A 25194-nucleotide genomic window follows, 5' to 3' on the forward strand; every position below is an offset into this window, starting at 1 on the left:
AGAATCCTGTGGCACCTTATAGACTAACAGACGTTTTGGAGCATGAGCTTTCGTGGGTGAATACCCACTTCCTCAGATGACATGCATCTGTTAGTCTATAAGGTGCCACAGGATTCTTTAATTAAACATTAATCTTTAAATCATGGAGACTCCAGGACAATCTTAGAGGGTTGGCAACCCTAATTCGCAGACATAAAGTTAAGCTACTTCTACATTAATAGGGTGATTTTCTTCACTGTGTTCATAAGGTAGGTTGGGGAAGGGAGCAGAGGTGTTCAGGTAGCAGGTCGCCTTAGACTGGATTGTTGGGAGGAGTGTTGTGCCTTGTACCACTGTAGCCCCCAAATTGGCAGTTATTACAACCCTCCCATCCTTACCTAGCAGCCGGAAGCGAGTCTCGATCTCTGCTCTTAGGCTCCCCTGCCCTGCCGGGTTTTTGGTGCATTCATCTGGCCCCATCCAGGCACCGCCTCCTCCCTTGCAAGGTGTGGTCCATCTCCGTGGGGCGTGTCCCCCTGGGGAATGGACTCTCAGCTACATGGCCCCTCCCGACCTCCCTCTGTCACGTGAAGCGGTATAATCAGGTGACTTATCACCTGATCCGAATCAGCCTACCCTGCTGGCCCCAGCCAATCAAAACTCACGATTGTCAGGTTAGGCCAATCGGCGCGGAGGCACGTTAGGTTGCATGAACGCGGCAGGACGCGGGGGTTCCTTCCATCCCGTCCTAGGCGGAGTGAGAACGAGGGTTGGTGGGGTCTGTAGTGCTGGAGCGGGCGGCCTGTGGGGATGGCGCTGCAGTTTGGGGGGCCGGGCCCGGCGGGGGGGACTGAGGAGCCAGCTTTAATCGGGGGCAGTTTTGGCGCGTCGGATTCGTTCCCCAAGGACTTCGGCTACGGAGAAGAGGAGGAGGCGGAACTGGACGGGGGCTCCGGCCCTGGTGGAAGCAGTGGCGTCCCGGGTGTGGCTGGGGGCGGCCCAGGCGGTGCGGATTCCAAGCCCCGTATTCTACTCATGGGATTGCGGCGCAGCGGGAAATCGTCTATCCAGAAGGTGAGGCGGGGCGGGGGGGAGCATACAGGGGTTCTTCGTGGGTAGTGGGCTCCAGGGGGTGCGGGGGCTAAGATGTAGCTGCTGTATTTGTACCTTCACTTCGATTCTCGCCTCCTCCCTTTATCTCGCGCACCATAAATTAGGCACCCGAATCTTGAGAACCCTTCTATGAGTAGCAGTTCAGGCCTTGACGCTGGTTATATAGGCGCTTCTGGTGTACTTGCTCTTGTGCATTGAAATGGCCCCTGAGCTTGCTTGGTCCTTCGGTTTATCTATCTTCGCAGGGGTCCGTTCCCTTTTAACTAACTCCTTAGCAGGCTGGCAGCCCAGCGGGCGGGAGGGTGGCACTGGTTGCTTGTCCCTCTCGCTGGGGGTAAGTGCCACCTGCACTGTCTTGATTCCTTTACGTGGCTTGTTTCTAACGAGAACTTCTCTCTCTGCTTTGTACATGTTAGTAAGCAACTTCTTCTTTTTCAAGCAGCAGCATATAAAGAAGTTGAATAAGAAGGTTCTTATTTCCCAAAAATGCATATTCTGTCTGCAGAGATGTATGCTTCACTTTGAGTTTGGGCTACAGCCTTTTTTATTCCCCATGCATAGGTGTTTTCTCCCCAAAACCAAGGTGTGTCTCAGGAAATGAAACCGGCAGATGTTTCTGAGATTTTTATCTACATGTTGATTTGAAAATAGGGTAAGCCACATCAGGGTGATGAATCTGCATTGTTGTGACTAAAATTGCCAGTTCAGACAAGCCTCTAGTTCTTTTTAACATTTTTGAGAGCTACTCAGATTTTATTTATCTATGGGGCAAAAGCATAATTAGATCTTCTGGATGATTTGCTTCTTTGAGGCAAAGAGAAAGATGGACACTTTTGGGTGGTGAATACATCAACGAATGACAACAATGTGTTAGACTTGCTGTTAGGCTTCATAGGGCTGCTAGGGCATTCTGCCTGTCAAGGTCATTGTGATGAGCTTCAAAATAGAAATCTAATTTTAGAAAAATGCAGCGGTGTTACAGTGATCCTCAATTCTTGCCTGCAGGTCTTCAGAGTCTACACATAGCTTTCCTTGCTAAGCCCTTTTCTGTGACCCCTCCTCCCTCCCCCTCCTCCCCCCCCTGGTGTAAAGAGGTGTCAGAGTATTGTAATGTAGAGCATTGCTATGGCAGTAGCAATCTGAACAATAATCTGATTTTTTCTGGTCAAGCCTTGATAACTGTTCTCAATATCTGTCAGCCAAAGGGACAAACCTTCCCAATAGCATGAAATTCAATGGTCTGCTGGGCCACCCTTCTTTCTGCCTACTCTCTTAGGTTTATTCCCTTTCTCCTCCATCTTGAGTGCTTGGGTGACAGTATAACCTCATGCACCAACTCTGCTAGGCTTGACATTGTGTGTGGATGCCAGGCCCTCACTTCCCAAAACAAGTCCTCTACTTTCAGCTTGCCCATGGTCTGAGATCCCATGGTGGTCAGAGGAAATGCTACAAAGACACACTGACAATGCATCTCAAGAAAACTGATATGGACATCAGTTGGTGGCTTGCTCTTCCCAGCTTCTGATCTCAATGGCATTACATTCTCTATCAGGCAGTAGCCCGCTTTGGGGAGAAGTGCTGTCCCCTCAGAGCTGAAGGAGAGCAGGAAGGAAAAAGAGAGAACTTTCTCCCAGCAGGCAGCTGACCCACCAGGAAATGTCTGCACCTACTGTGGGTGGATCTGTGGTTCCAGGATCAGACTCCTGAGTCATCTCAGGACCCATATGTAAATCTGGTACAAATCATCCCTGAATTGAGGGATCGCCGATGATATTCTCAGTCAGACACAGACTCAGCTTGGAGCTCCAAAATAATGCTGCCATCACCAGATATGTAAACGTTTAAAGCCCTGGACTTGAAGGTTTTTAACAAAAGTTTCTGGCTCGTGGTTGTGGAGAAATACTGGAAAAAGTGAACCCTAAAGATAAGAAGTCCAGAAGGCAGATTTAAAATAATACACTTGGAAGATTTTTTTAATTTCATGATTAAACTAATCTCATGATTTGGGGGGGTGGAGGGGCTTGACTCATGACTTCTACATGTTTGTCTGGCAATCATATTCATGCTGGGCCTCACACAGTGCTGCTTTCTGCTGGAATGGGAGGAGGTCATTTGTCCCCCATACAGTCTTCCGCTTGCAGCTCCTAGCCTGCTCAATAAACAGGAAACATGGAGCTGAAGTGCTTGCAGTCCAGTGAAGGTCTCTACCTGCCACCCTAGCAGAGGACTCTTGAACTGGGAATCCCCCAGTACTACCCCATCCAGCTGAGTGCTGTATATGGAAGGATCTAATAAGCCTTCTGGCAGTGTTTTTCAAAGTTCAGGTTGCGATCCAGTACTGGGTGGCAGCACGTAAGGCACTGGGTCACTCTTGTCAGCACCGCTGACCGGGACACCTGCAGGCGAGAGCTGTGCAGAGCAGCTTGCACGTGCCTCTGTCGAGGAACTGGACCTTCTGCTGGCTGCCTCCGGGGTGCAGCATGGGCTGTGGTGCCAGGACAGGCGGGAAGCCTGCCTCTGCACCCTGGCTGCTCCTCTGATCAGGAGCCACCAGAGGTAAGTCTGTGCTCCAACCCCCAGCCTCAGCCCTGAGCTCCCCAAACCTGAAACCCCTTCCTGCACCCCAAGCCTCTCATCCCTGGTCCCACCCCAGAGCCTGCACCCCCACCCCAGAGCCCTGATCCCTTCCTGCACCCCAACTCCCTACCTTAGCCCAAAGCCCCCTCCCAAACCCCTCATCCCCAGCTCCACTGGGTCGCGAGCATCAACAATTTTCTTCAGCTGGGTCCCCAGAATTTTTGATAACCACTGCCTTATGGAGTGTTGTGTGAGTCCCTGTGAATCCTATCCCATATGCAGAGCCCTCTGTTGGTGTGGGGTAGCATTGCCAGCAGGGGTCTTCCACAGATTGTAGACAAGCTGATGACTGTTGCTTGGAAAAGATTCCTACTTGATGTGGGCAAGCGGATTTTTCAAACTCTATGGTGTGGTACAAGGGGACCCAAGAAACTAGAAGAAAAGGTTGTGGATGGCTGCTGAGAAGCACAATAAGAATCAATAGACAAAAGCCAGTTCTGGACTCCATGAAATTGTGGACAGCCATATTCTTGGGAGCATTGCTTATAGCTAGTGGTATTCCCTGATTAATTGGCTATCTAGTCCTAATATATAGCTAGTGCTGCACCTCCTGTTGGCTGTGGCCCAATGATAGTCTTCTTGATAGGAATTGCCATACCTGTGTTGTCAGCACAGTCCAGTCCCTGTGTCTAGCAGTGGCTGATATGTAATGCTTTTGGAGGAGAAACCTTTTAGTAGGCAGTTATGGAATAATCTATCCACAGGAAAAGCTTTGTCCTAACCTCCAATACTTAGATGATGTCCTGAAGGGTTTAGATATTCTTTTCCAAGCTCTTTAAGTTTTGCTGTTATAACTGGATATTCTTGTTATCTGTATAACCATTCAGTCTGTTTGTGAACCCTACTAAGTACTTGGACTTATCAGTATCTTGTGGTTGTGAGTGATGTAAGTAAATTGTGAACTGTGTGAAATTTATTTAGATCAATTTAATTATCCCCCTTTTGCTTATTGTTTGTAAACTGAACAGCAGTGCCTGATAGCTTGCTTTCTCTGACATTGTTTATCATTGTTGTGTCCTCTGATTCATCTCAATTCTAAACAGTCCCCGTCTCTTCCTATGAAAGTTGTCTTAAGTTTTAGTTGTCTGTCATTCTTGTTGCCCATCTGTTTGCTGCATTTTGACTGATGCGTATCTATCAAATCTTCATTGAACTGCCCACAATGATACCCAGGTCTGGCTTTTTTTTTTTCTGAGTTAACTTGTAGCTCAGTAAGGTGTGTAAATAATTCAAATTATTCCTTCCAATATCCATTGCTTTGCATTTGTTAACATTGAATTTAAACTGCTTTCCTGTTGCTAGGTCGCTGTTGTCAGGTCCCTCTGAAGCTTGTCAGGTTTCTCCAGGCTTGATTAACCTGAGTAATCTTGGGGCTTGTCTCGCCTACAGAATTAAGTCGACCTTAGTTAGGTTGATATATAGCCACTGCAGTAATTACTGTGTTGTTAATCTTTCCAGCTATACTGTTAGCCTGACAGAAGAGTCTGTCCTATCTCGGGGCCTCTCTTTTTGTCCCTCCAGACCCGTGAACATGATACAGTTCTGCAGTGACCTAGAATCCTGCTTTCGACGTCTCTGACTCAAAGAATATTTCTAACCCACCTCGGAACAACATACTAACCCACAGAATCCTCCTTGCCAGCATTACAAAAAAAATGGATTCTGCTTGGACTTCTGAAAGTCAAAACAACAGACTGGACTTCTAATAGATTCCACTTTTTCAGAAGCAAAAGGAATGTCATTTGCCCCATAACCTCAGCTGTGCTGAATACAATGCCATCAACAGTCTCAGGAACACCTCTGACATCATAATCAAAAAGGCTGACATAGGAGGTGCTGTCATCATCATGAATAAGTTGAAATATAAACAAGAGGCTGCTAGGCTGTTCTCTAACACCACATTCTACTGGCTATTATCCTCTGATCCCACTGAGGAGTACCAAAAGAAACTACATCATCTGCTCAAGAAACTCCCTGAAAAAGCACAGGAACAGATCTGTACAAACACATGCCTAGAACCCCGACCTGGGGTATTCTATTTGCTACCCAAGATCTGGAAATCTTGGACTCCCCATCATCTCAGGCATTGGCACCCTAACTGCAGGATTGTCTGGCTATGTGGACTCTCTCCTCAGGCCCTACGCTATCAGCACTCCCAGCTATCTTTGAGACACCACTGACTTCCTGAAGAAACTACAATCCATTAGTGATCTTCCTGAAAACACCGTCCTGGCCACTATGGATGTAGAAGCCCTCTACACCAACATTCCTCAGACAGATGGACTACAAGCTATCAGGAACAGTATCTCCAATAATGTCACTGCAAACCCGATGGTTGAACTTTGACTTTGTCCTCACCCACAACTATTTCACATTTGGGGACAATATATACCCCACAGTATGCCAACATTTTTATGACGGACTTAGAACAACGCTTTCTCAGCTCTCGCCCCCTAATGCCTCCGCTCTGCTTGTGCTTGATGACATCTTCATCATCTGGACCCATGGAAAAGAAGCCCTTGAGGAATTCCACTGTGATTTCAACAATTTCCATCCCACCATCAACCTCAGCCTAGACCAATCCACACGAGCAGTCCTGGACACCACTGTGCTAATAAGCGTTGGTCACATAAATACCACCCGATATCAGAAACCTACTGACTGCTATGCTTACCTATAGGCCTCCAGCTTCCATCCAGGACACACCACACGATCCATTGTCTACAGCCAAGCTCTAAGGTACAACTGCATTTGCTCCAATCCCTCAGACAGAGACAAGCATCTACAGGATCTCTATCATGCATTCTTAAAACTACAATACCCACATGCTGAAATGGAAAAAACAGGTTGACAGAGCCAGAAGAGTACCCAGAAGTCACAGGACAGGCCCAACGAAGAAAATAATAGAACACCACTATCGGTCACCTTCAGCCCCCAACTAAAACCTCTCCAGTGCATCATCAGAGATCTACAACCTATCCTGAAATATGATCCCTCAGGCCTGGTCCACACTACAGCGTTAAATCGATTTAACGCTGTACCCATCCACACTACAAGGCACTTTAAATCAATTTTAAGGGCTCTTAAAATCGATTTCTGTACTCCCCAACGAGAGGAGTAACCCTAAAATCGATATTACTATATCGATTTAGGGTTAGTGTGGACGGAAATCTAAGTTATTGGTCTCATTCTTTTACTGAGCTACCCAGAGTGCACTGCTCCGGAAATCGATGGTAGCCTAGGACCATGGATGCACACCACCCAATTAATGTGCCCTAGTGTGGACGCGTAAAATTGATTTTATAAAACCAGTTTTATAAAACCGGTTTTAATTTCGATTTTATGCTGTAGTGTAGACGTGGCCTCACTCTCACGAATCTTGGGAGACAGACCTGTGCTTGCTTACAGACAGCCTCCCAACCTGAAGCAAATACTTACCAGCAACCACACACCACAGAACAAAAACACTAACCCAGGAACCTATCCTTGCAGCAAAGCCTGATGCCAGCTATGTCCACATCTATTCAAGTGACATCATCATAGGACCTAATCACATCAGCCATGCCATCAGGGGCTCGTTCACCTGGACATCTACCAATGTGATATGCCATCATGTGCCAGCAATGCCCCTCTGCCATGTACATTGGCCAAACCAGACAGTCTCTGTGCAAAAGAATAAATGGACACACATCTGACATCAGGAATCATAATATTCAAAAACCAGTAGGAGAACACTTTAACCTCTCTGGTCACTCAGTAACAGACAAGCTTCAAAAACAGACTCCAATGAGAAACTGCTGAACTTGAATTAATATGTAAACTAGATATCATTAATTTAGGCTTGAATAGAGACTGGGAATGGCTGAGCCATTACACACATTGAATCTGTTTCCCCATGTTAAGTATCCTCACATCTTGTCAAACTGTCCGAAATGGGCTATCTTGATTATCACTACAAAAGTTTTTTTTTCTCTTGATTAGCCTCTTAGAGTTAGTAGGGCAATGCCCGCTTTTCATGTTCTCTTTTATGTGTGTATATATAATCTCCTTACTATATGTTCCATTCTGTGCATCTGATGAAATGGGCTGTAGCCCACGAAAGCTTATGCTCAAATAAATTTTAGTCTCTAAAGTGCCACAAGTACTCCTGTTTGTTTGTTTTTTTGCAGATACAGACTAATGCGGCTGCTACTCCTGCTTTTTTAAAAAAAAAAAAAGTTTCAATGTCCATACTACTTTCCTTCTACCAGTGTTGTGCATCCTTACAAGCAGTGTTTGCACTGATTTAAGTGGGGTAATGTGGAGGACTGACAGCGCAGGGTGAGGGTGACAGCCAACAGGCAATGTAAGCAATGCAGCGTCTACAAACACTCATTTGCCATAACTACCTCAGCCTAAGCACTACTCCTGTCATGAAGATGGAATTATTAAGTTGGTGTCACAGGCAACTTATACCGTCAGAAGTAATGTTGTAGTATAGAGTAAAGTTAGGTTGATGTCAAGTGCCTTACATTGACCTAACTCTGTAGTGTAGACCAGGCCTTGCTTTTTGCAAATTATGTCACATCCCTGAGTTCCTATCTTGGAATTGTAACTTTAAATTTTCTAGTTCTGGACTGTATCTAAAACTGAAAAGGGCCCGTTTTCATATTCTGTCTTGAAATCTCTCAAGCTGAAATCTCACAAATATCTGTTTTTGCGAGAGATCTTGTGATAGAGTTATGTAACTTTCCACTTTTTTTGTGATCGTGTAAATTTTTTCAAAATTCTTGCCATACTTCGAATATTTGGATACTACTATTTTACCAGTATTGGGTAAAATGAGCTGGAGTTTAGGTGGCTTGTCTAGTGTCACATGTCAAGTCACTAGTAGGAATAAAATTCAGGTCTTCTGACTGAAAGTTCCCTGTTCTACTATATGATGGTACTTCTGTGGCAGCAGCTTTTTTTAGATGTCTGCTCCATTCCAGGACCAGGTCTCTGGGTCAGCACTGCGTGGGGATCATGCTGATAAAAGGCCTACCTTTCAAGGTTGAAGTTTGGCCCTGTCTGCTCTTAGTATTTAAGGCTCTCCTGGCTGTTTTTGTAAGAGCAGGCTTTAATCCTAATGATCTTAAATCTTAACTTGAGTAATTACTTGTACGCACCTATATTTCGCTGTGTAGCAATTAAACATGCTGTTCTTAACTTGTCCTGAAGCTATTGTGTTGTGGTATTGGTTCTGTTACAGTGATTGCTGTATTCTGCCTCAGAGATGACTCATTTTTGAAGGTGAGTGAACTCGTTCAAAAAATCTTGATTCTTGCAAAAGGTGCTATGTAAATCATATTCTTTTTCCTATACTTAACTATTAAGCCACTTAATTGTTCGGTTATAAATGACTTGGGGTTGAACATGCAGTTATGTTGTATAATTTGTGCTACTAGAGCTGCTGTCTTTAACAGTAGGCTATCTTGGGGCAGGGAATGTTTTTCTTTTCAATTCATACAGCACTGATTATATTGGGCTCCAATCTCAGTTGGGGGTCTTTGGAGATATAAATAATTACTACTAGTGCTGCCACTATGTTGTTCACTAACTGCAACTTGAAAATTGCCCCCTTCTCTTTCAGATGTTTGTTCTAGACTTATTCTTGAGGGGAATGGGGCCAGCAGTTCTCAAATCTGTCAGTAAGCAAGGCAAATGATTTGTTATGGTGTTTATTGTCCTAACCTTATTTCAGTTAGACTAACTACAGCTCTTGTGATTTTTTTTTCCCTTTGGGGAAGGCGTCTCTAAAACTGGGGAATCTGTTAAGAAAATATTAATTTTTATCGCAGCTTTAGAACAAGTTGTTTCTGATTTTGTAAAGTTCATACTTGAGTGGAAGTAACACCTTAGGGTTTGACTACACTAGCAGCTGTACAGTACTGGGAGTTAAAGCTGTCTTCGTACAGCTGTGTAGGGAAAGTGGTGCAGTGTGGCCACACTAACAGCTACCAGCGCTGCACACTTGCAGCAGCGTGGGGAGTGGTGCATTATGGGCAGCTATCCTAGTGTTCAAGTGGCTGCAACGTGCTTTTCAAAAGACGGGGTGGGGTGGAGTGTGACAGGGAGCGTGGGGGGGGGGGCGGGAGAGTGTGGATTTTTGGAGCTGACTGTCAGCCCCCTGCCTTGCAAATCTGGCCACTTCCCCCACCCCTCTCTTTCACTCTTAAATGCAAATAGCCTTCAGACCAGATAAGCAGCTGCTCCGAGGGACTCCCCCCTCAAGCAAACGCTTGCTGTGGACATTCCCTGCTTGCCTCTGCTTGAGCAAACAATTGCTGTGTTTGTTTTTTAGATGAGCATCTCCAAGAACCCAGAGTTCACAGCAAAACAAAGAGAAGCATCATAACAAAACAGAGAGTTCTTTAGTTAAAAGCATTATGGGAAAATTCTGGAGGTCAGTGACAGCGTAGTAAGATTAATCACTGTTTACACTGGCACTGCAGCACCAGTTCTTTATTCCTCTCGTCCATGTGGAGTACAACCAGTGCTGTAGCCAGGGAGATACAGCGCTGTAAGTGTCTTGCCAGTGTGGACGGGGAGTAAGTTGCAGTGCTATAAAGCCACTACCAGCGCTGCAACTTTCCAGTGTAGTCAAGGCCTTAGTTAAGGTGCCCAAGTTTTAATTATCTCGCTGAAATGAAAAGTGGGAACACTTCCAGAACCAAAGACTTGTAATATTACATGGCCACAACCACAAGATGGTTATAGCGTCCCAGTTACAGTGGCAGTACACGGATGACCTCGGGGCACTGTATTACAGTAATACAGTGGGAATAGAAGCAACTTGTCTTCTGCTGAGTGGGGGATAGGATAATTCAGTCTTGTAAAAGCCACATAATTGAAAAACTAGTTAGTGCAACTTAACTTTAGGTTAATTTCCTTCATCAGATAAAATAAACAATATTTGCTATGTGTTTTTAAAGCTTTTCTTCCATTCTGAGACTTGTATGTCACTGGCAAGTTGCATACTGACTGCGTGGCTTTATCCTCTGGTCATTACTTTTTCTGCTCATTCTGAGAGAGAGGCAGCATTCTTAACCTGATTTTTGGCTTTTGAAGATTTGACAATCAGTCTTCACTTTCCCTTGAACAGGTGGTGTTTCATAAAATGTCTCCCAATGAGACCCTGTTTTTGGAGAGTACCAACAAGATTTACAAAGATGACATATCCAACAGTTCCTTCGTGAATTTCCAGATATGGGATTTTCCTGGACAAATGGACTTTTTTGACCCAACATTTGATTATGAGATGATTTTCAGAGGCACAGGGGCACTGATATATGTAATTGATGCACAGGTAGATATAAATAGCTAATAACAGTGGAGTGTTTTCTTGCTATTTGATGTGGACAGGACTGGTGACTGTTTAAATACCTTTCTTACAAATTAAAATCTAACACTGGCTAGAACCAATCACTTTTTTTTTTTGTGTTCTTTTTCTGTAAACCTGAGCTTACTTTTGATACTGGCCCCTTACTTTCATAGCTTAGTTGCTTTAATGGATATAGGAATTGTTGTACTAGATCAGGGATAGGCAACCTATGGCATGCGTGCCGAAGGCGGCATGCGAGCTGATTTTCAGTGGCACTCACCCTGCCCGGATCCTGGACACCGATCCAGGGGGCTCTGCATTTTAATTTAATTTTAAATGAAGCATCTTAAACATTTAAAAACTTTATTTACTTTACATACAGTAATTTAGTTATATATATTAGACTTATAGAAAGATACCTTCTAAAAACATTAAAATGTATTGCTGGTATGCGAAACCTTAAATTGGAGTGAATAAATGAAGGCTCGGCACACCACTTCTGAAAGGTTGCTGAACCTTGGACTAGACCAAACCAGAGAGTCAGTATAGTCCAGTATCCTCTGTCTTAGTTTTTAGTGTTTGGCTGACACCCTTGAGCATGTTACTCCTGGGGGTGTTCTGTGCCTAAAAATTCTGTGCGCAATATTTTAAAATTCTGCAAAGTTCTGCAAATTTTATTTGTCAAATAAATGTGGAGGCTCCGGCATGGCATTGGGGAGCACAGGCCACTAGCTGCACTGGAGCACAGGCCACTAGCTTCACAGATGGGAGATCACAGTGCAGCTGCCCCCTGGGACATGGACTCAGCAGAGAGGCTGCACCCAACCCTGACAAAGCACAAGGACTGGTCCTGCACCAGAAGCACCCCAGGACCTTGCCCTTCCTTGCCAGGTGTAGGCAGGCATGCTCAGCAAGGCAGAATCCAAGTGTGGAGGGGCTTAGTGTGAGGGGGGGATACAGGTGTGGGTTGAGAGGGGTTCTGTGTGGGGCAATCTGGGTGTGGGTGGCTTAGTGGGGGATCCCCAAGTGCAGGGGCGGGATCTGGGTGCAACAGTAATGAGAGATTGCAGGGGGGTCTGGGTAAAGGTGGCTCAGGCTCAGCAGAGTGTGTGGGTATGGGGGGGGGCAAATGCTGGGGAAATAGGGCTCAATGGGGTGGAGATCCAGGTGCAGGTGGCTCGTTGGGTTGGTCCAGGTGCAGGGAGAGTGGGGCTCATTGGGAGGGCTCTGGGTGTGTGGGCATGAGGCTTGGTGGAAGGGTCTGGGTATGAAGGGGATGCACAGGGATTGGGTGGATGGGGGAGCAGCTCCCTCTACAGTGATTCCTTCCCCCTGCATCTGAGGAGCAATGGTTGCAGGAAGTTCGGGGCAGGGGGTGGGATTTGCAGAGCTTCCTGCAGCTGGGGGAGAAATCTGGAGGTAAGTCTGACATGGCCCTGGATGCTGTGCAGGGGAAGAGGAAGTCCCATCCTCCCCAATCTAGCTGGGACTAGCAGCTGAGCTTGGCACAGCGTGAGCACCACCAGCTGGGTCTTTCCCAGTCCCGCCCCCTGCTCCACAATGATTTATCTCTCTGGTGGCTGCCCTGGACCCCCAAAACATACTACTGTGAAGGGTCACATAACCTCTCTTGTGGCTTCCCTTTGTTTGTCCATCAAAAGTCATTTTTCTATGGGGAAGCAAAGAGATCTGTGGGGGACATAAATTGTGCTAATGCACAGTGGTGCAGAATTCCCCCAGGAGTAGAGTTTATATCCCTGTTGTCGTTTTTTTTTTTTTTTTTGTTTTGTTTTTTTTTGTTTTGAGTGCATTTATGTTGTGAATGAGATCTAATCCTCTTTAAAGGTGACAGGATTTAGAATTTACTACCTGGATTTCTGTTTTTCCAAACCTGCTTGTTTCTTCCATGCTTCTATTCAAAGGTGGAAATAAAATGTTTGTTTGTACGTATGCAAAGAGTGGAATAGAAGGGGGATAGCAAAGGAAGATCAGTTAATTGGCTAACATCTGTGACATTAACCCCTGTCTACACTGATATACAGGATGACTACATGGAAGCTTTAACAAGACTCCACATTACAGTTTCTAAAGCCTACAAAGTCAATCCAGAAATGAACTTTGAGGTTTTTATTCATAAAGTTGATGGTCTGTCAGATGACCATAAAATAGAAACTCAAAGGGATATTCATCAGAGAGCCAATGATGATCTTGCAGATGCTGGGCTTGAAAAACTTCATCTTAGGTGAGTTTTACATGTCAAAATTTCTATCAATCTCACAACTGTGTAAATGAAACTGACTTTTTTTTTCTTTCATTTCTCATCAGATTTAATACGAGGGACTCTAATGAGGTCTTGTCCACACTTTGATACTAAGATTACAAAGACTACTTCAGTCTTACCAAAATACACCATAGAACATTCATTGATATAGAACTAAGCATTAATTAAAATTAAATGAGTTGTCAAAAAAGAAAATATAATTTGTGATACATGATCCTAGCTTTATTCTGTTTGCCAATTCCATGCTAATTTAAATTTTGGTTGTATTGCACATTGCAAGTTTTGGCTCCATCAAGTATTAAAGCATTTTTTTCGTGTCTGTGTAACTCACTTTTTCTTTCTTCTTTACTCATGGTTCCTGCTAACTAGTCATGGTGGTTGGGCTGTCATTTGCTTATTGATATTTAATTGTTTAAATTGTTCTGTCTGAGAGTACATTGGGGTCAATGTCTATTTTTCTTTCTTTCCCCATCTCTACTCTGAGGAAATACTAAAAAAAAAAATTGTCACTGGTTCTAACACCATCTCACTGTAGACATGACCTAAGTGGAGGTGGCAGAAAACAGGAAGTTTTTATAAAATTTAAATCTCTGAAAGGGAGTGGCCTGGGCCTTTTAACACATTTTTAATAGCTCTCTGCTAGAGATTGTGGTACTGCTAGCAAAAGGTACTGTGAAAACCATGCCCAAACCTCTGTCTGTCTCTGTCTCTCTCTCTGCTCTGCTTTCGTGGGAGATCATCGCATGCGTACTCCAATAACTCTGTAAATGCCTTCTCTGCTTCTACAGAAATGAGTGGTGTTGGATAAAACAATTGAGTTCAAATGTTAGGATTTTCAACTTTGACAATTTATTGCAGCACCGATTTACACTTTATGATTGGATATTTTTTGTTTTTAAACCCACAGCTTTTATTTGACCAGTATCTATGATCATTCAATATTTGAAGCCTTCAGTAAGGTGGTACAAAAACTCATTCCACAACTGCCAACTTTGGAAAACCTACTAAATATCTTTATATCAGTAAGTGCAATGTTATTACTTTTTAGTTACTAAACTTAGTTTAAAAGTACACTACAGCATATATTTTAAAATAGTTTATACTGGCAAAATTGTGCTTTTTGTGGATTTAGCATATTCCAGGCTCCTCTTGCACCCTTACCAGTGAAATAAGCTGTGCCAGCAAAAGCACACTGATGGTATAACTGCATCTACACTAAGGGTTTTTACTGGCACAGCTATGTTAATCACAAATCGCATCGCATTATACTCCTCACTGACATAACTGTGCTGGTGAAAGTTTATAGCATAGACCTGGTTTTAGTCAATTACAGATAATTGCACAGTGTCAGGAAGGGAAAACTGCTCATGGGGGGCATTACTTGCTAGAGATAGTGTTGCTGTTTCTGTTGATTACACTGACATTTCTTTTTAATTTCCTGAAAATAACCTCTGAGAGGAAGCAGAATAGTAGAGTGGAAAGATGACATAAGGGTTTGGATGAGGAGGACTGTGTGTATGGCAAACATTAAGAGATTGTTGTTATCATAGGTGCAACTTGAAAAAAGCCCATATGATAAGGAAATGAGTGAAGAGTGTGTGTATGTGCTCACTTATCCTGTATAGCAGGAGACAAGGAAGTACTTGGATATCATGTTGATATGGCTCTGTAGGAATCTAGCCAGATGAAGGGATAAGAATGGAGGTGTAGGTTGGAAGGGAGCTGTGTTAACACTTTTGAAGAATAGAACACTGAGGCCATGTCTACATCTAAAATTTTGCAGCGCTGGTTGTTACAGCTGTATTAGTACAGCTGTATAGGGCCAGCGCTGCAGAGTGGCCACACTTACAGCAACCAGCGCTGCAAGTGGTGTTAGATGTGGCCACACTGCAGCGCTGTTGGGCGGCTTCAATGGGGGTTCGGGGAACGAGAGAGCAAACCGGGAAAGGAGACCAGCTTCGCCGCGGTTTGCTCTCGCGTTCCCGGAACCACCCAGCAAACCTCAGGGAAGGAGACCTGCTTGCTCGGGGGTTCGGGGAACGAGAGAGCAAACCGGGAAAGGAGACCAGCTTCGCCGCGGTTTGCTCTCACGTTCCTGGAACCACCCAGCAAACCTCAGGGAAGGAGACCTGCTTGCTCGGGGTTCGGGGAACGCGAGAGCAAGCCGGGGAAGGAGACCAGCTTGATTACCAGAGGCTTCCTCAGGTATGCTGGGATACCTGCTTATTCCACGGAGGTCAAGAAAAGCGCTGGTAAGTGTCTACACTTGATTACCAGCGCTGGATCCTCTACACCCGAGACAAAACGGGAGTACGGCCAGCGCTGCAAACAGGGAGTTGCAGCGCTGGTGGTGCCCTGCAGATGGGTACACCTCCTAAGTTGCAGCGCTGTAACTCCCTCACCAGCGCTGCAACTTTCTGATGTAGACAAGCCCTGAGTATAAACTTAAGGAAGTGGCCAGTGAATAATCTTCAGAGAGATGTCCTGGATACGTGCCCAAATTGGGAAGATGTGGCATACAAACTACCTGAAGAAAGGCTACAATAAACGCTTATTTTGGTTCATAAATAGTCTGAAATCTATATTGCACTTATTTGAACCTGTTTACTGCCTGTGGTAGGCATTTGGTGGACTTTCAGTATGCGTACATGCACCCTAGGTCATCCAGTCAGAATATTCTCGAAGAAGTGACTGTTAGGGACATATGATAGCTTCAGCGTTCTCTGATGTTGTTAACTTCTGTAATATCTGATACTCTTCATGCAATCACAAATATGGTAGCTGATTTTAATTGCCCTCTCTTTCCCATCAGAATGTCCATTCCCTACATCATTTGGGCTACTTACGGTGTGATTGCTACCTACAGAGAAAGTCAACTGTGTAGGAGTAGACTTCAGTCTATAGAAAGTATTTGCCATTGCCTAAATTTCTTCTTCACTTGAAGAAGAGCTCTGTGTAGCTCAAAAGCTTGTCTCGTTCATCAACAGAAGTTGGTCCAAAAAGAGCTTACCTCTCTCACCTTGTCTCTCCAATACCCTGGGACTGACACGCCACAACACTGCTGCATATAATTTGTTCATAGTAATATTTGTCCTTCACCTTTCATTACTGAATTCAAGTCGTGGATAGGGCTAGTTTATTGGCATTTGCACATGTGCAGCATCTCATTGAAGAGGAAAAATTCTTTAGAAGGTAGAGAAGTAATTGTCAGTTAGGGCCTTGGGGAAATTGTAGTGAAATTTAGTCTTTATTAACCATAAAAACTCATGAACTGATAAGTACTGGTGGTTTTAAAATGTTGCCTTCTAAATTTTTTTGGTAACTTCTAAGGCAAATCATTCATCATTATATTTTCTATCAGCTAAACTGCAACATTGATGATTCAGTTAGCAAAATGCAGCTAGCTAACAGGTTTCCAGGCTGATGCAGTGCCCTGTACACAATCTCTGGAGACTATGGAAACTGTTCAAATCTTAATCTCATTTTGGTCCTTCTGAGTAATTGAAATTTTGTTTTTCATGCTCTTAAATGTGAAACTATGAATTTTACACAAGACTTCTTAACATTTAGATGTTCTGATGACTCAGTATGCATCTCCAATTCTTTCTCTTTGAAGAATTCAGGCATTGAAAAAGCCTTTCTCTTTGATGTAGTCAGCAAAATCTACATTGCGACAGACAGTTCCCCTGTGGACATGCAATCATATGAGCTGTGCTGTGACATGATCGATGTAGTGATTGATGTGTCTTGTATATATGGGTAAGTGACGACAAATCCTTTTAGAGAGTTGGTTTAAGATAAGCTCTATAAAATGGTAGATGAGAACTGCAAGCTTCATGTAAACATGTCAGCCCCCTTAGCTACAGGGTGAAGTGGACTATAGAGCTGCTTCTCTGGTCCATTTAGAGAGGAAATATGGTATTCTGGTTCAGCAGCAGGACTGGGTTGTGCAGATCAGAGACTTTTCAGTCTGCCACAGACCTCTCTGACCTTAACTTCTCTCAGCCCCAGCCTCTACCTTTAAAATGTGAATAATACATTTTTGCTTCAGTGATGTTGAGTGTAAATCCATTAATATCTGTAATGCTTGGTGATGAGTGCTGTACAAAGACCTACAAAATTCAATACCATCCACCCCTGTTCTTATGCACTTTCCTAATGAGCACTAATTAACAATGCAATGAAACTACACTGATTCAAAAGGTTCTGACTGGGGGAAGTTACTTTTTGAGCAAGCCAGGCTCCGCCTTGGTTAACATCTTTCTAATGAAGGCAGACTGAACACTGTTTCCTCTGCAGCCTAGTCTAAACTCACCATCTAGGTGGTATCTAATGGATGTCTCACTGCCTCAGAGTGGTTGCTAGACCAATAAGATTCATTCTTTCCTCCAGAGGTGGAACATATACTGCTGCAGTATGTGCTTCAGCTTCTCTTGACTCACAACCAGAATATGGCCCTAATCATAGAATATCAGAGTTGGAAGGGACCTCAGGAGATCATCTAGTCCAACCCCCTGCTCAAAGCAGGACAAATTCCCAGAGAGGCTTTTTTAGCCCCAGTTCCCTAAATGGCTCCCTCAAGGATTGAACTCACAACCCTGGGTTTTGCAGGCCAATGCTCAAACCACTGAGCTATCCCTCCCTGCTTCCCTAATGCAACTATGGATATGATGTCTTTTTAGTCTGTATCAATATCTGCTTGGAAATACCCTCTCACTCGGGTGTAAAACTCATGGAGAAGGCTGAATTCCATTCTTAATTATGACCCAAGTGGTGAGGTATAAATAACATTGTCAATCCTTGATGGATCTTCCTCTGGTGTCAATGTGAAGTTTTATGTAGAACAAATAGAATACAGTATTTCTTTCAGTAGCTTATTACATTCAGCATCCATTATGGGAAAACGGGCTCACAGATAGAACCACTGCTTCTGCCCCTCTTTTTTTCTTCTATATCCTCTATCCTGTTTGTTTCGCTCTTTATTTTTTTTCCCCTTTGGATTTCCTTCCATGCCACAACTCCAGATTCCTACTCTCTACCCATTCCACCCACTGAACAGTGAAGCCGTTAAATAGTTAGTTCTGGCTTTTTATGTTTTCAGTAGACTTGAGTTAATACACAAGACTAACTGTCGGGCAGGGGTGTTCACTTTCCTAGTTATTATACAACCAGGAAGACAGTGTTGCATGAGTTAACTTCCCCAATTTGACACAGGGGTTTCTTTGCAACTGTGGGGGTCAAGAGACTTCCCTGCTTTTAAATTAAAAGTGAGATATTATAGAACCCGAATTTGTCATGCAAGGCCACATATAGATACAGCGAGTGGGCTAGGTGGAGGACACCACTGCTCTAAATACTTTCAACAGAGAAGAGTAAACGAAGTATATTCTGGAGTACATACCTGCTTGTTGCTAAACACTAAGGGGTAAAAGTGTACACAGCTAAAACTTAACTGCAGCTTTCTTAATCACTTGCCTTTAAATTGACATCCAGGTTTCATGATAATTCTAATGTATCAACACATTACACCTTCTTCATTTCAGCTCCTTTAACTAATTACATTGCCATTTTAAGGTAACTAAATACTTGAATATCTTCATTTTCCTTCCCTTAACTGTCTCTTTTTCCATAATATAGGCTCAAGAGTTCCATAAACAAGGATCAGACATTAATTTTGTAAGTCTATATTTAGACTCCCAAATAAGTGGTCTGGTTTTCAGGAGTTCTGAGCATCCAACACCCGGCAGTTTCTAGTGAAGTTGATGTGCTCAGTGGCCTGATATTCGGAAGACTTTTAAAGTGTGCTTTGCTATACCAAATTAGTAGGTTGTGATGGCAAAGCCACTGGTTGTTTAAGTTGGCCTGTACTCTAGACTTTATAAGATTTAACTGTATACAGTGTGTTACAAATATGCAATTTTATGCCTGAAAATACTTTTTTCCAGGGATAAATTAGAGGATGTTAAACTTGAACTTATCATGGAATTATAGTTGCAGCTCTGTAGTGATGGCTGCTAATGAGTAGTTCCATGAGTGTAACCTTTAATTACCTGTAACCCTACACAGTCTTTTTTTCATACAAGAAAACACATTTGAGTGCTATTCTGCAGTGAATTCATTCCTACAAATTAACCAACCTTAATCCTCTGTAAATACAGGGTAAAAACCCTGGTATTTCATTTCAGAGCACAGGCCTCTACTACTTGAGCTAAAAGAAGCTCTTTTGACTGTAGAAGGATCCTATGTTGTATAAGCTGTGGGGGTGGGTGGGAATTCTAACAGACCAAGTGGGGTCCTATGCTGTCTCCCATACCACACTTCCAGTAGTCATGTCCAAACTCCTTTCTTCAGCCCTTCATGAGAGATGCATTTATTCTGTGGCTTAAATGCAAGAAGCAGTTGTGAGGCAGGGCTGTACTTATGAACAATTCTCCATATATTCTTGCCTAAATTTCCTCTAAAGCAGTTTCTTCATAGGACTTCTCTGAGACTTCTTGGCTCTGAGACAAGAAAGCTAGAGGCAGGGACATATTTAGCCCTTTCTCTTGTGTTGGTTCTGAGGCCCATCTGGTTTAATTATCAGGGTGAGAGAGTGAAATAATTCTGCATGTCCTCACAAGGTCTTAAAACTTAATCTTTCCTTGCTGTACTTTTCTCTGTAGTCACCACACACTTATATGCCAATTATTATTTAATTACAACACAACTTCTTCAACTGTAGCCTGTGTATAAGATTTAACTAATGATATGTTTAAAGGGTAGTAATAAGCAGCCTTTGATTGAGGAGCCAGTGAGACAAAATTCAATATTTTCATGTTTGAACTTGCATTTTGACCAATTTTCTTTGACTAAGTGAAACTAGCAATTTTGATACCAAACTAGTTTTAGCCAAAGTTACAGGTAGCTGATGGATCTGAATAGCAACCTTAACTATGAAGACGTGACCACCTTATCTCCCTAATACAAAGGTAAAATGAAATGCTTAGCTTCAAACCTACTCTCTTAACTGGATATTGATTGGAGGTATCATTTTAATGTTGCTAATTTGACATTAAGGAAATGTTGTGCCCACATCATCTGGTTTGAGATAAGTGTATCAGGGTTTGCTTAATGTATTTTCTGCTGAGTTACTACTCTTTTTCATGTTTCGTTCTCATATAAAGCCATGTGGGGTAGGGCATTCACAGAGTGTTCTTTTTCTGAAAAGCTATCTAAATTGTCAGTGTATATTGAATAGTCCATTGTTTCATTATTGTAGTTTAAAGGAAGATGGCAGTGGAAGTGCTTATGATAAAGAGTCTATGGCGATTATCAAACTCAATAATACAACTGTCCTATATTTAAAGGAAGTGACAAAGTTTCTGGCACTTGTCTGCATTCTTAGAGAAGAAAGCTTTGAGCGCAAAGGTAAGCACTTTGACTGACTGAAAGCTTTTTTTTTTTTTTAAAGGAAAAAGCATTTTGTCACTTAAGATCTTTTATGTTGATTTATGAAGCAACTGAAGGTCTAATTAAAAATGATTTGCAACTTGACCATTATTAGTGTCCTTCAGATAAGATAAACCTTGGATATCTTTGTGCCTTCCGTTTTGAGTTAACTTTTTTCTTCCAAAAGAGATGAGTGTGAAGACATCTCATTCTCTCTGCAGTATGTGGAAATAAATTAGTTTTAATTCTGATCTCTGCTCCCACTAATATAAGGGCAGGATAGCCTAACTTTTGGCTGAGTAATTTTGCCTCTGTAACAACTACATCAGTTGAAGCAACACACGGAGGAAAAACATCAGTAGGAGCTACTGTTTATATTCATTTATAATAGTGTAAGAGTATTTATGCTAGAAAATAATTACGAAGGTTAGTGGTTCTTTGTTCTTACTCCAATTTGAGCCTTTTGATCTGAACGTAGATTTAAACAGTTTTCACAACATCATTTACTGAATAGGAGTTCAATTCCATCCCTGATACCGCTTTTGTAGTGTACCGTAGAACCTCAGTTACGAACACCTCAGGAATGAATGTTCGTAACTCTGAAATCTTTGGTATTCTGAGCAAAACATTATAGTGGTTCTTTCAGACATTTACAACTGAACATTGACTTAATATAGCTTTGAAACTTTACTATGCAGAAGAAAAATGTTGCTTTTTAACTTCTAAATTTAAATGAAACAAGCACAGAAACAGTTTCCTTACCTTGTCAAATCTTTTTTTAAACATTCCGTTAATTTTTTTGGCCTCTGCTGAAGCCTGACTGCATAGTTCCGACTCCAAATGAAGTGTGTGGTTGACTGGTCTGTTTGTAACTGAGGTTCTACTTTACTATTGTTTCTGGCCATATTTAATTTTACATGATTCCTTTTCCTACACTGTTCATCATTTTATTCAATCTCTGTGGCTGCTTGTAAACTCTGACATATAAGATCTTTTTACTAGTAATTGCTAAAAATCACTGCTAACGCTTTTTTTTTGCAAATAGCAATGCTGAAATAGTGACCAAACAGATCTAACATAGGTGAGGAAGACAGCTTTACAGGTGACGGTGGCTTTAAACAGGTCCTTGAAGGATTTTTAGGTAGATTCTCAACTCCGTCATGATCTACTGTTTTGGCATATTTTTATTGTACTTTCCTAACAGATGCCTTCACATACTAAAAAGTGAAACAGCGTAAATAAATATTGGCACTATTCATTAAATATTCTGCACGGTAACTTACCTCTGACTCCTTTGATTTATACAAAGTCTTTCACTGCTCAGAAATCTCTTAAATTAAACAAGTACTTTATGCTAACTTAAGTTTCATTGGGTATTTGAGATACTGAATTGAAGAACTTTTTTTACCTCTTCTCTCCCCCAGGTTTGATAGACTACAACTTCCATTGTTTTCGCAAAGCTATTCATGAAGTCTTTGAAGTAGGTGTTGTCTCCCATAGAACCTGCAATCAAGCAACCACCCCACACTTGAAAGCAGTGACTCACAATGGCACACCTAGAAATGCAGTCTAGGTGAAGATTAAAAACTGGTTGGACCAACTTTACTAGCTCTTCACTCCAAAGTTTAACTTTGTAGAACAGGATAAGAGTACTGTCTTAGTCTGGGGTGTGTTGTGTTCCACAAGAGAAGAGCAACACTAACTTTGGAAGAGCAGCCTGTTAACTGATGTTGAACTACTGAAACTACTGTAAAACATCTGAAGTTCGGTGGAGTTAGAATTGTCAACTGAAAACCAGCTTTAGCCTGATCATGGTGGCGTTTCCTGTTCAAAGTCCTATTTTAAGAGCGCAGATATAATATAAATGGGAGAAATGTCCCTTTTGGTGGCGCTTACAAATGCTTGAGTGTAATGTGGGTTACTGCTGTGGTTTGCTCATCTTCATTTTTAGTTTTCTGTAAAATATCCAGTTTTCTTGAAGTTGAACCTTTTTGCCTTTCAAAGAAGTTGGTGGTGTGGATACTATGTAGAAACATCTTAAATTCATGCTTCTTGCTTTGTAAAGGTCTGTGGCCTATAACTTTAGTAAAAACCCAAACATTCCATAAAATTCCTTTTGAAGTACTTACATTGCTCTTCGGAATATCCCAGAAAATTGCTTATCTTGGTAAATGGAGGTAAGGCCAAGGTTTGCCTGCTCTCATATGTTCCAGTCCAGTTAAGATTAAGCTGTAGCTTTGTTCTAGACAAGTTACCTTCCTAGCTTCAGATAGCATTTTTTTTCACTATTTCTCACCATATTTGAAAAGAATATAAATGCAAGAAACATCACCTATAACTGTGCTTTTATCTGAAGAGGCTTAAATTAAAACATTCTCAACCTTGAATTGATTACTCAACCCCAGTGATGAGAGTGATTAAATGTCTCGCCTAATATCTGACACTTAAAATAACATTTTTATACTTGTCAAAGCTACTTTCGGGGGGGGGGGGCCTTAAATCCTTCACTTTTTGATGTCAGGAGTCTGGATTTTCTACAGTTCATCCCGTTTCTAATTTAGAGGATGGGGCAATAAGCACAATCTATGTAGGAATGGAAAATTGATTTCCAATGGCATTGACACAAATGACCATGAGAGTGGCAGTTTGAGCATTTCCTGTATTGATACCCCTCCAGAATAAACAGCTTATGATACTGTTTTTGCATCAGACCTACTTAAATACTGAGTGTCTCCTTGATCTTTTCAACAGTTTCCATAGTATGAAAACCAGCATATGTGAATTGTTAATCTAATTTATTGATAACTTCAGACTTCCATAGTGTGTAACTTTATTTGTCATGTAATGAGTGGTAAGTCCTCTCTCTGTTCCCTTCAGTTCATTCTCCCTAATACCCAATGCTTTGTGTACTCTACTGGTCCAGTGACTTTTAAACATACAAGTGCCCACTGTAAAGTGTGTGTGTGTGTGTGTGTGTGTATGTATATGTGTGTGTATATATACACACACACACAAAGTTCTATATACTTAAATGTGACTTCAATGATTTCTGCAAATTGTCAAGGGCAGAGAACCCCTTTTCCCTGAACTGTTAAAAATGTGTATAAGTAAATGCATTTACTCCAGTGAGTGTTTATCTGGCATATGACGTTTACCTTGTCTCATGACTTCAGGGATGTTGCACCCAGCGTGCATTTTTATAAAGAGATCTGTTTCAAAGCCCGTTCAAATCAGGGACGGTGGGAGTCGATTAGATTAGAAACTAAGGAGCCTAAACATACAGCCAAAATCATATTGGGTGCATGTTGACAATAGAATTGCAGTTGCGGGGGGAGGGAGTGCAGTTAACTCCAAAGAATAATGTGTAAGTGGTTTGACGGGCAGCAGAGCACTACAGCATAATCCATCATCAGTATTACTGTGGTGTGTGCATATGGTCAGACTTTGCAGCCCACTTAACCAGCAATGGAGCATGGTAGCAGATATCATTCCAGGGTGTTTGCTGGTCTCTCAACAGTGGAAGCAGAGAGATGTTTTTGATCTCTCCACCTTACTGCACAAATAAAGTGAGATGACAACGAACTTATTACTAGCACCCTCCTTTGAGAGTAAACACTGCTTCCATTCAAAAAGTTAACTGTCAAAATTAACTGGACCTAATAGAGAAGAAAGGGTGCTTTATTAAAATAAAGTGAACTTCTGAGTTAATAACTAATGAAGAAAAAAAATGACAGCCTTTCTAAAACATGTTTGTCAGCATGGAGGTGTTGCTTAAATCAGTTTGTTTACTCTTACTGAGAGCTGATAAGACTAAAACATCTAAAATTGCACATAGAATTCTGTTGCTCTCTAGTCCTGTCCCCCTTTCCTTAAGCTGTAAGAATTGTAATTGAGCTCTTGAACATACTCAGGTATTTAATTATCCAAGATGGTGAAATGTAGTTTAGCATAATAAATGTATCAAAGAAAATAAAATCACCCATTTCCTGCTAAAATATACAAAAAGCACATGCCTGTGCTAATCTCAGATGCTCCAAAAGTTCTCTTGCTGCTGTCAGATAATTCAAGAATGTATTTTCCTTAAGCCCAGCCTCACTCTACAAGTCCAGCAACTCTACAGGCTTAATAGGATTGCTTCTGAGCAAGTGGCTGCCCTGGTTCCTTCTAGAACTGCGGTATCTTTAGTTATAATGCGAGTAGTCTGACTTTCTGCCTGCATTAACAATATCTTCCCCAATGTGAAGGAGGAAAATGTTTCCATTTCCCCCATTACTGGGAACCAACATCTCTCCCCATCACGGGCTTGCTGCAGTAAGAAATCTTGCAGAACAAAGGTTGGGGAAGCAACAGCACTGAGGAGGAACAATGTGACAGAAAACAAGGGGATTGAGATGCTGCTCCAATTTAAAAAAAG

At 42.3% G+C, this 25194-nt stretch overlaps 1 protein-coding gene across 3 annotated transcripts; it reads left to right on the plus strand.

Annotated features, from left to right (window-relative positions):
• Positions 1-701: 701 nt before the first annotated feature.
• On the plus strand, positions 702-23501 carry RRAGC (Ras related GTP binding C). 3 transcript variants are annotated; one of them, XM_030539189.1, is made up of 8 exons: positions 702-1053; positions 10853-11056; positions 13114-13313; positions 14260-14374; positions 16969-17111; positions 18990-19028; positions 20611-20759; positions 22205-23501. In XM_030539189.1, exons 1-8 carry the CDS (start codon positions 790-792, stop codon positions 22351-22353), a joined length of 1263 nt encoding a protein of 420 aa, XP_030395049.1. In that variant the 5' UTR covers positions 702-789; the 3' UTR covers positions 22354-23501. The 3 variants fall into 3 exon arrangements, with proteins under 3 accessions (XP_030395049.1, XP_030395050.1, XP_030395051.1); XM_030539191.1 differs by lacking the exon at positions 702-1053 and adding an exon at positions 10052-10153; XM_030539190.1 differs by lacking the exon at positions 18990-19028.
• Positions 23502-25194: the final 1693 nt, after the last annotated feature.

This window comes from Gopherus evgoodei, chromosome 20 (assembly GCF_007399415.2).
Source record: "Gopherus evgoodei ecotype Sinaloan lineage chromosome 20, rGopEvg1_v1.p, whole genome shotgun sequence".
Classification (NCBI taxonomy): domain Eukaryota; kingdom Metazoa; phylum Chordata; order Testudines; family Testudinidae; genus Gopherus; species Gopherus evgoodei.

Excerpts from the sequence above, each read along its gene's own strand:
- RRAGC (XM_030539189.1), top strand. The coding sequence starts at position 790 with ATGGCGCTGCAGTTTGGGGGGCCGGGCCCGGCGGGGGGGACTGAGGAG. Across the intron at positions 17,112-18,989 it reads GATGTGTCTTGTATATATGG|GCTCAAGAGTTCCATAAACA; the intron begins GTAAGTGACGAC and ends TCCATAATATAG. Across the intron at positions 19,029-20,610 it reads AAGGATCAGACATTAATTTT|TTTAAAGGAAGATGGCAGTG; the intron begins GTAAGTCTATAT and ends TCATTATTGTAG.